Source organism: Vitis vinifera, chromosome 7 (genome assembly GCF_030704535.1).
Source record: "Vitis vinifera cultivar Pinot Noir 40024 chromosome 7, ASM3070453v1".
Lineage (NCBI taxonomy): Eukaryota > Viridiplantae > Streptophyta > Magnoliopsida > Vitales > Vitaceae > Vitis > Vitis vinifera.
The window spans coordinates 12289267-12301024 of NC_081811.1; the positions used below are offsets into that span (position 1 = coordinate 12289267).

General features: G+C 37.9%; 1 protein-coding gene across 1 annotated transcript in view; it reads right to left on the minus strand.

Annotated features, from left to right (window-relative positions):
• The window catches only part of LOC100261941 (uncharacterized), a 53800-nt gene extending 42809 nt beyond the window's left edge, over window positions 1-10991 (minus strand). The window contains exon 1 of the mRNA XM_019221381.2: window positions 10830-10991. Coding sequence (XP_019076926.1) covers window positions 10830-10936 — 107 coding nt within the window. The 5' untranslated portion in view covers window positions 10937-10991. The remainder of the gene's footprint in view (window positions 1-10829) is intronic.
• Window positions 10992-11758: the final 767 nt, after the last annotated feature.

The following is an 11758-nucleotide window of genomic DNA, read 5'->3' on the forward strand; positions in this document are numbered from 1 at the left end:
TATTTCATTAAAAACAAATTAAGTTTCATAGTTATGTAATAAGAATGAATAATTCTTCATACATATATTTTTCAATTTAAATCAGTAAATCGTGTTTTTGTATTGAGTTTGAATAACATAGAATGATGAATTTTTCATGATAATGATGGAGGATATTTAATCATTTTTGTACGATAAAATATATTTAAAAAAAATATCATTTTTCTATTTTTTATTTCTTTGCATAGTATTTTTTTCCTTAATTTTTGCATACAATGTTAAAACAAAATTAATGTTTAACACAGACTTCCTACCTCTAAGGTTGTTGTGAATGTCTTCATGTCCACGTATTATGAACTTCTGCTGGCGGAGGATTCTAAGGAAGTTTTACTTACCTGCCTTAGGTTAAGATGATATTTATGAACCCCATAGATGGTATCAACAAAATGCTCCTTAGAATTGTGCTTATGAGATCTCCTAGGGAAGTTTCAATATAATCCTCTAAGGGATTTTTTTTTCTTTGTAAGGCAAACAAAAATTTCTTAGTAAAAACACAACCACATATACAGGGGCACATAAAGGATGCCAATAGGCACACCCACAAAGCCCCAAACCACCAAGGAGTCCCCCTATCAAAAGGCTACATCTCTTAGGATAGTGTCACTGTAGCCTTTTGATTGGTGACTTAAAGACGTGTAACTTTTTCCACAGGTAGACAGGCCTCGAATTTATTTTACTCAGCTACCACTTGGAAAATCTTCGCACTTCCTTGAAAGCATTCATTTGGCATACATCCCTTTTATTGTATGCATGTCCAACTATAAATCTAGGAGTTGAGTGATCCTACATAAATTTGGTGCACGTTGATAACGAGCTCCAATCTCTCATCATTCAGTACTTGATGAACACCTTAATTTGGTGGATAGAGTAGAGGGAAAATGAATACATAATATCAAAGCTATTCATGTCATCTTCAACACACTTTGGATCTATTAAGACCTAATTACTAGTTTTGGAGCCTCTTGTTCCTAAGAGGTAAGGATTTTTTTATGCTCTGAATTACAAGAGCATTTTCACTCATTTTGAGCTTTTTCAAGCACTCATGAGAGTTGAGAGCTCCAACTCCCCAAAGTAACTAGTAGTTGTTGGGGCTATAACTTGATTGACATTGTTGACCGACTACTTCCTAACTTAAGTTTTAAAGTTAATTAGTAACTTAACGTCATGTTAGAGTCTTATTTGAAAGAAGGTCATGAGTTTAAATTTTCGGTCAATTGATAACTTCACACCGGCCTCACCAATTTCCTTTTTCTTGTCAATTCATTTCACTAATCACTTCAATTCCCTTCATCAAATCATTCCTAGGGCTGTAGTCCAAATAAACTTGATATTCGTTATTGACCCTATTTAACAACTTAAGCTTTTATAAGTAAACAGTAACTAATCCAACTCTCTTTCCCTTGTCAATTCATTCCTTATCTAAAACCCCACCTTAGACTGACATATTCTAAATAAAAAAAAAAAATTATCTCATAAACATTAGCGACCGGAACTCACCTCAAGTCTAATTTTCTAAGACTTGTATATATTGAAGTCCGACTACAGAGAGAATTGCAACTCACTGTTTGACAGATTTCACTTAATTCTTCACATGTACAAAAAAAATAAGTTGATTATATTATCTTTGATAATAAGATTAACGCAACTACATTTATAAATATTTTTCAACCATTGGAAGGATTGAATAGAAATGTAAATAAAGTTCTTAAAATGTCCAAACACATGCAAAAGAGTGATAGTGTTTATTAATATTGTTTTGTTTTATAAAAAGTATATACAAATTAAGTAATATTATTTTCTATAATTATATTACATTTTGATTTTTTAAATAAAACTAAGAATTATTTAAATTTTAAAAAAAATCCAAACACAAAGGAATTAAACAGGTTTCTTAAATGTATTTTTTTTTTTCGAATGAATGAAATTAAAAAAAAATGAATTCATTATATTAAAAAGTGCAAAACACCCTAGAACATGTTACTGAGTCAACCGGTTCATATCCGGTCGGCCGGGGTGACGTTTAAAAAACCCTCCCGCGCTTAATTTCTTCAGTGTTATCCTCTGCCAGTCGAAGGGATCCGCCGATTGAGCTTCTACACACCCACTTTCGACGCCCTTCCAGCTGTTGCAAGCCTTCGGAGTGAGTTTTGAGGGGTGTGGGTTCACATTTCGGACCTAGGGCGTGAGGTTTGGCAGTGGTCCTCCTTCATCGCGCGTCACAGGCGGTTTGTCTTCTCTTCCCGCACACCACGACTCTTTCATTGGCCTTGTTTTGACATAGGTGTGGCCCTTTGTCCCTGTAGCACAGTGCTACCTTCTATTGTAGTGTTTCATGGCGCCTAAGAGAGACAGGGGTGCCTCGAAGGCACAGGACAAGCGCCCTGCTCAGGCTTCTCAGGACGGTCAGGCGGAGGCTCGCCGAAAGGCGAGGTTCGACACCGGGCTTTTCACTTCGGTCGACGAATACCAGAGGTACAAGCAGCATTTCGTCCAGAGGAAGGAGGTTGCAGGGAGAAATATTAATTTCGCCCATCTACAACATTTCGGTTTGAGAGCCTCTTTGCATGCATAGAGTGACTGCCCTTAGTGACTATTTCAGAGCCCATTTTTCCGACATTAGTCAGGGCATTCTATTCACGAGTGACATATGGACATGGAGGACCGATCACTTCGACCGTTAGAGGGGTTCAGATTCATCTGGACCCGGAGAGCATCTACCGCATTTTGGACATTCCTCCTGGTGGACTCCGAGTATATGATGCCAAGGCCTGGCGACGGTGCCTGGTTTCGATCCGAGAGAGGCGATTCAGAGGATGTGCGGCATTGCAGATGCCTCGGGGTTGGGCAAACCATCGGTACATAGCCTGACAATGACCTGCTGAGTCCTTCACCACATGATAGCGTACATCCTCCTACCACGTGGCGGTTATCGAGATGAGGTTTCCTATCTGGAGGCATTCCTGATTGATTTGATTATGACTGGGAGACGTATTGACGTCGGGTATGTCATGATGATGCATATGATGGCATGCTGCGAGAGGCCCAAATGCATTCTCCTATACGGCCGCTTCATGACACGAGTGTTCAAGGATGCGGGGGTGGATTTGAGCAGGGAGCAGGAGTTCGAGGCACCCAGCAGTTATGAAACATATGATGAGCAGTCGATGACGTGGATGAAGTTGGAGAAGGCCCCAGATGGGTCATGGATTAGGAGGGCGGACCGACCAGTACCACAGCCACAGGCAGAGGGGGATGTGCATCCTGCAGTAGATGAAGAGGAGGAGATTCGAGAGATGGAGGGTGGGGTACACCCTCAGACCGATTTTGACCATAGAGAGCCTGAGTTTGATATCCCTCCACTCCAGTCTGAGGGTGGCCACTTTGACCCGACTATTTCAGAGCCGATGATGACTGAGACGGGTTACACAGCGGGACCATCTAGTCAGCCATCATTTATTGAGCCTCATTACACCCATACATCACCTGGCCAGGCTCCTGACGCCCTTGAGCATGAGCCTTGGATGGATTTGTCTGCGCAGATTAGCTTTGGGACTCGTATTGAGGAGCGCATGGATCAATAGTAGGCTATGCATGAGCATATCCTACAGAGGCTTGATCACCAAGAGCGTCAGCATGAGGAAATGATGGCGTACCTCTGCGCCATGTTCCCACCGCCACCCCATGCACCTTGATTGCATTGAGACCACGTCGTTATCTTTTTTGTGTTGCAAAACTGGGACATATATATTTTGTATTAGCATACGTATATTCAAAGTAGTGTCATATTGCTTGTAAATGTTTTTGATTTCGTTTTAATTTGGATTCAATATATATATATATATTATGCTATTTAGTTTATTATATGTTGTTTAGTAATATTTACAAGATGGCTAAGTCATCTCATCCATATTAGGAGGTACTAAACTTTAACCTTAGGCATTTCAATTTATGCATTTCAATTTATTTAATCTTAATGTAGAAAAGTTAAAATAAGTCAAATATGTTTGAAGTAATATATAAAAATAATTTAGTGACTTTAAATCCATTTTTTATTTATCTTCACTTTTTTATTATCTTCTACTTTTCCTCTCTTTTTATTTTCTTTCCTCAACTTTTTTACTCAGATTTTTTAGAACAAAACATAGCCTAAGAAAATGGAATGAATTGATCACTTGGTTAGAACTAGGATGATGACTCATAACCAAAAATTCTAATCCCACATTACCAATATTAGTCATTTCATTGCATTGTTTAACAAGTTGATTTTCTTAGAACATCCAATATAAGAAAAAATATTTCATTCTCTCATGAAATATGAGTTCTCAAAATAGTTTTAGAACTGATAAAATTGTTGAATTAATAACTATTAAAAAAATTAACAAATTTGCATATTTTGGAACTCTTTTATTAGTGAGTTGGCATACTTGGATTAAATTCATAAATGTGTACCATTGGTTGAAGTAGTTGCTGACTTCCTAAAAACAAGTTTTGATATATTTCCCAATAAGAGGAAAAATCAAATGAAGGCTTAAAGAGGAAAAATATAATCAAATTAATTAAATTGACAATGGAATTAAATTAATTATGAGCTACCCGTAGATGGTCAACCGGGGATGTTACCATCGACCGATCGACATCCGGTCAACGATATTCATAGCAAGCAAAAAGTGCAACAACCGGTCGACTGGTCAACGGCCAGACGATGATCGGTCGACTACCGGTCGAGGCTAAGTATGTGCTGCCAGGGAGATCCATGAAATAAATATCGGGCGACTAGATATCGGTTTCCAGTCGCGAACTGCTCGTCGATTTTGGCAGAAACCAATATAACGCATCCATAAGCATCCTCTTCCCGGTTGAAGTGAACTGTTGGATTCTCGGAAGCCGAACGTGCTCCAATCGGGTACGGGTGAACTAAAATAGTTAGTTAACAAATAATGTTGGTGAAACAGGTATGAAACCGGACGACCTTTCTATAGTACCGGTTGAGTTTGTGTGGACCCGCATTTTTCACATGCGTCCCCACTCGATCGGCAAGACTCGCTTTTTATTTGTGAAAAATTAATTTTAGAAAAGTTGGAGTCGCCACCTATTTTATTTTTATTTTGAAGGGAAAATAAAACAAGAAAGAAAAACCCTAAAAAGTGACTCCATAGTTTTGGAAAAAGCATGTCTTTGAGAAACCCGAGTCTAGGTCCGGGGATCAGGTTACTTATTGGGAAGGTACCTCTAGGAGGTAGCACCCCTCTAAGCTCTATGAAGGTCTTTACTGACTAAATTGAGGGAAATATGGCAATTAATTGATTAATTATAGATACCTAGGTAGGTTAGGTGATTCCGAAAATATAGTATGCCAATCACAATCAAATCACAATAAAGGAGAGTTAGGGTGCATACCTAAACCGCTCTTCAAGCGCTATCATAAAACATAAAAGTTAGTGTAGAAATGTAGCACACAACATTTGTTTTATTTAAGCAAATCAAGCATATATCAAGACATCCAAGAATCACGTCAAATATGGATATGGTCATCAATGACATACAAGTCCATAGAGTTCTTAAAAAATAGATGAGAAGAGAGCGTACCTGGATAGCAAGCTAGTACTCCTCTATGGGAAACAAGAGTATTTCGACAATAAATACAAAACAAATTCATGTATATCATCAAGAAGAATCAAGAATCAACACATCAAACAAACAATATCGAAGAGAAAATCATGAATGTAGGGCCCCCACCAAAGCCCTAATTAATTTTGCATGAGTTGGTTTCATAAATTCCATGATTTGGAATTATGAAGTTTATTCATGCTTGTTCAAAATCGAGAAAACCATGAAAATAGTTGAAAATAAAAGAAAATAGTGAAAATACATGCCTGAAGGAAAGTGGCAACAAAAGATTATTGAAATCTAAATTTTATGCCTAGAAATCTCTAAGGATGGAATTTGAAGAAAACTGAAATTGTTTTAATGAAAAAAAAAGATTTTGAAATCCAAATTTAAAATGTATAAGATCACAAAAAGAAGAAAAAGAAACATTAGGAGTATGATGTGTGGCAAGGTGGCCGAGAGGAAGTGGAGCCTCAAAATTCGAGATAGAAGGACCCAATTCGTCATCAGGATATTTAGTGGTCAGAAGCATTTCCATGTATAAGGTAACTTGGTCAGTAAGCTCAAATGGATTCTCCCCAACATTGATCAAACACTGAACATAAAATTCAAAATCCCCAATTTTTTTGTATTGACGGATTTCCTGCATTCTGTGTTAATTTCCCACCACCAAGATTTGATTCAATGGTTCTACTAGAATATGTACCCTTGTCGTTGCCATCACCAAGCAGACTCCTCATTGTTATTTTTCATCCATAACCGGACCGAATCTGTAAATGAATGATTTCCTTCACTTTACGAAATTCCTTCACGTTGTCGCTGCTCTGTTCCTGCTGCATCCATGAGTCCTTGTTGGCTGTTTCTATTCCGACTATTCTCTCCAATCTCTATAGCCAATGGTGCAATCCACTGGTCATCAGATATTCCGTTTGAAGCTAGGGATTTTTCTTGTTCAAACCATCAGACTTGAAAACTGGATCACTTAAGAATGCTAGCTAGGCGCCGAACCATTCCTCCATCTATCATGCTTTTTTGCCTTTTTTATATAGCAATAAAAAAAAAATGCTCTTCGAAGGATTGCACTCCAGGTTCAAAAATGAAGATAATGTTTTAACGAGTTTACTGATTACTCACATGTGCCTTTCAGTAGAACAGCTGCATAGAACAATCAGAAACCATGATCAAATTGAAGGGTGGAATCTGAATATTACCCTTATCCTCCGTATTTTGAACCTCAACTTGACATATCCTGATTCTTTATGATTCTTGGGTTGGAAACATTTTCTAGGATCTGACCTGACAAAGAGTTGTCTGATAAGTCCAGTACCATCAATCTCTCCGTCTTTTCCAAGGTAAGAAGCTGACTATCAAGATAATTATATGATAAATTCAGGTATTCCAAACTCAACAGTCTAGAAAATCCTGTAGGTATCTCTCTATGTAGCAGATTTCTGGATAAATCAATTCCTATTGTTGAAGATAGATCCAAATTGAAGCTTAGTTCATTACTAACAGTAATAGTCACGAAGCTTTGATCTATAAATATAGACTTCAAGGTTCCCATTGGATTAATAGATTTCTCTGTTGAAGATGCTGAACTTTCATGGTAATTTCAAGTACCAGGTCATATGCCACTGTTTCGGCTATAGAGCTGCATTTAAGGTTACTTTCATCCAAACTTGTTGAATGATTTACGTAGAGTTGTATCTTTCCCAGCAAGTTCGTGCTCTGACTCATGATAAATAGACCACCAAGTCATTTGTCACCTGATTCTTTAATAATAATGGCCATCTAGGCAAGGGCACGACCGAAATGATTCCCCTTGGAGTTTGTCATATCTCTAATTCCATAGCGGTTTGAAGTGTTTGCAGATCTTCAAGAAGATGCTCCATTTTCAGGGAACTCCAAGGTTAGAGGATGTGCTTTTATTAGGCGAACACACAGTTGTAGAACAGCCTGCATGACCACTACAGTAACTTGTTGTTTTAACAATTCGTAGGTAACTAATAATACCCTACGACTCTTCAAACATCAAGTAACCAGTAGATTTGTCTAATATTTTCTCAAGAGTGGAATCAGGTCCCTTCTTCATGGGCATCAAAATTTTCAATCTTTTTCCACTTTTCTTCAGAGAGTCCTCTGCTTCTTTTCTGACTGCAAATTTTAAATCTGGGAGTCTCTTCCCCATGCATCAACAACTATTTTCCTAATTTCAAAAAAAGGAAACTTCTTAGAAACATATTCAATTAGCTTTGATGAAGATATGATATCATCCTTGCTGCCAGAGTGTTTCTTGAAGCTGCTGTAGCTGAATTTTCTCTCCAACTGATCAGGATTACCATTGTGTTGACCTGCACCCAAAAGAAACTCGTGCTGCTTCAGACCATCCAACAGAATTGCTAGTACACCAACTCCTCGCAGCACTTTATTGTACTGTTGACCAAAGGATAGGAGCTTTACAGAAAATGAAAGAATGGTGTGCGTTAATTCAAATGTGATTATGGGAATATCACCAGGCTGAACCATGGTACCAGTTTCGCTGTCTTGTCAGACTGAATGCAGTAAAATTGGTTCCTAGATATGTTCTCTTCTCTCTTCTATGCTCATTTTAGAAGGACATGGCATTTTAGATTCTTCGATGTGGCACAAAGCAGAGGAGGGAGATATAATTGTTCGAATTTTGACTGATTCAATCCATTGTGTTTCTGGAACCCTGTTAGAGGAACTAAAGGTTATCATGTCTTGTCCTTTCAGATTCAAGGATGAAATCTTTACTGCTAGCACCAGATGCAACAGTAGCAGCCACAACTACAGGTTCTGTTTGAACTGTTTTAGGTATTGTATCATCTGAGATTAATAGATCTTTTGGAACTAGACAATTTTGATTATTAGATGGAGTATCATCTTCACCATTAGCACCACTAGCATTGTCATGGATCTGCTGATGGGTTAATGCATAACCAGAATTTGCCAAAAGTTGATTTAGGACCCCCATCTGGTGAGGAACTCGAAGATAATCAGCATGGTTGGTAACTTCTCGATGAGGATGCACATAAGGCTGCAAATAAGCTGTGGTTGCTGGAATATTCATCCGACATTGCTACTGTTTCAAAGACTCTTTAAAGCTTATATGAACGATGCAAATCTTACCAGTATTGATGGCAATCAACCAAGCTAGTGAGTGCAACACTTCGTCTTTGATGACCAAATCAACTCTGTGCCATGATGGTTCAGAAGACTGTTATTGGAAAACAACCTTCATAAAGTCCTGGATTATATTGAGGCTACTCAATGAACTATTCGCTCGTAGGTAGGGATAGATGTAGCTTGGAGAATTGATCTGCTATCGATTTTCTCGAGTCCATCTATTCTTTGACCCGGGCCTTGTATCAGTAATTCCTCCAGCACTAGGGATTGGAAAGCCTCTTCAAATATCCCAACATCTGGGTGACCCATTAATTTTCCATAGCCAGCTAGAAGACTATAAACCCGTGGAATTCCATCATTTCCATCATTCGAACACCACAGATCATTAACGACAGAAACGATTAATGTTACTCAAAGTGTTCTTTTTCTTTCCACAAATTGTTGGTCTGTCTTCTTCCAGAATCTGAGTATATGAAATTGTTGGCAATAATGAATGCCATGCAGACGTGGAGATGGGAGAGGTGGCAGAAAGTCCCGAAAAGTTCACCAACAAGTGATAAGCCAAATGTCTTGGTGACAGGACTTCTGATATCCGTTCTGTTTTAACATCAGTAGCACATCTCAATCATCTTCTTGTGGAGGTCAATGGCAGAATTCACAACTTTTAAAGGATCACCCATCTTCTAGTGCAATCTATCTGTCATAAGAGGAATAAATTGTCTTGCCCAAAATTCAATCAAATAATTTAGAATACGCAATTTTGGCCAAACATCTCCATTAACAGCTGCAAAGTCTGGACCAAGCCGTTTCGAAAACCAGATACCTCTTGGTCACTAATTAAACCATGCCTCCTTCTACTTCAAATTGAGACCTTCCTCTTATATGGAGCAGGGAGTCCTCGTTATAAGACCATATTAACTATCTTCAGCAAGGCCATTGCCAAAATTGAGGAAACACCTTCTGATTCACCATCTGAAGAAGTGCCTGGATCTGAATCACTTGATGAAGAGCCCGAATCACCATTGGAGGTACTGAGACTACTACGTCCATCTACTATTGAAACTGAGACCAAAATGATCGCCTTGCATGGTGCACGCATGAGCTAAAAGTAGATATTCCACAACATCGTTTCTCAGTTCAGAAAGTAAGGTTCGGAATTCAACATCAGAAGCTTTAAAGTCCAGAATGATTGAATGAACATGAGGTTGGATCAAACGGATGGCTTAAGAGAACCATCTCATTCCAGGAATAATTGTCCCAACAACTTAACCAAAAGGGCAGCAGATGTCACCGCCAGATTTAAACACAAGGCAGCAGAGCAATTGTAAAATCTAAATGACTTTCTTGGATTTCGATACGCAGGGCATAGTATTCCCATCAATAAACAATTTTGTATCAATATTCCCTTTTGTGGCATTCATTTCCTAGACCACCTGGCAGTGATGTCCTCCCCAGATTCCTCAATAATATAGAGCACCACAGAATCTGACTTAGCTGAATGCTTCAAACCTTCAATAGGTTTAGGAAGGTCAAGTGCAACCCTGCCACTGTAGCATGAACAACAGGGAAGACGGAGAGCTCCACACTATGACTAGATGGACATCAACTTCCTTCTCATTGATGGCTTCTTTGAACTTCTTCTGACACAGTGCCTCTCTATCTTTATCCTCCCAAAAATTATAACTCTTATGAAACGTTTGTAAACAGTCACCAGAAAACTAGGAGGAAGGATAAAAAAAAGAAAACATGTATAGTGGAGAACAGAGAAAACAAGAAGATAACAAACAGGCATAATAGAAATCAAATAAAGCCACATCTCATGATCTTTCAATGGGCTCAGGTTAGTGGAAAAGATCACAAACAGATTCTGGGCAAACAAGTAAGCAACCAATCTCAATAAAACAATTTGTGGCACTTTCCGTCCACACCAATCAACAAGATAATACCGAGATTTGCAAAAATAAAAAATAAAAAAAATAGAAAAACAATGTAGAATCAAATAGAGATGAGAAGATGTGAGTTTCATGTAACTGTACCTGGAAGAACCTGCTTTTGGGAAGTATTGCTCGGCTTCAAGTGAGATTGGTTCCCTTTCTCCAAAACCCCCCAAAGACCGGTGGACACCAATTCTTTTTCTTCCCATCAAAAGCCATGAAAAATCTTTCCTTTCTCCCCCTGTTCCCCGTGCGTGCTGCCAGTCCCCCCTCCTCTTATTCTTTTTCTTTTCTCCTATATATGTCACCCCTCAAGACCTAAATTTGTTTCCAAAAAGGAAAATTCTCCTATCTCCTTTCTTCTTCTCTTCTTTTTTTAAATCTTCTAATCAAAAGCAATCTTCCCAATTTCAAATTCCCCTCCAAAACCTTCCAAGGAGAGTCTCATCTTCCTTAAACTCCAATGGTAAGTTTCCTTGCAAAAGCATGAAATTTTAGAAGTTAAATAATTGTATAAATAGATAAATAAGTAAATAAATTATAAAATGGTAAAAATAATAAATAAATAAATAAATTAAGGAAAATAATATAAAGAAGAAGATAACCAATAAAAAGTGAATGATAATCATAAAACTAAAACTAAAAATAAAAAAATAATAATAAAAATAAAATAAAATAAAAATAAACAAATTAACAAAAAAAAATGGGCCCCATGAGCCATGCAAACACGCAAGTCATATAAGTCACGCTAAAAAAAAAAAAAAAAAAGTCTTAATAGACCCAGTATACCTAAACGGGCCTAAGGTGAGACTAAGTGGGTATAAGGTGGTGCCTAATGGGCCAAGTGTATCTAAAAGCTATCCTAAAAAAAGCAAGAAAAGCCTAAGTCTAAAATAGGACTGCCAAAGGTCGCAATAAGAGGTCAAATAATCCCTCAGCTAAAATCTCCAGGGTGACTCAGAAAAAGGTAAGTCGTACGAGTAGTAATGGGCCACCAAGGAACTATTGTGGAGCATTGACAACGAATTTTA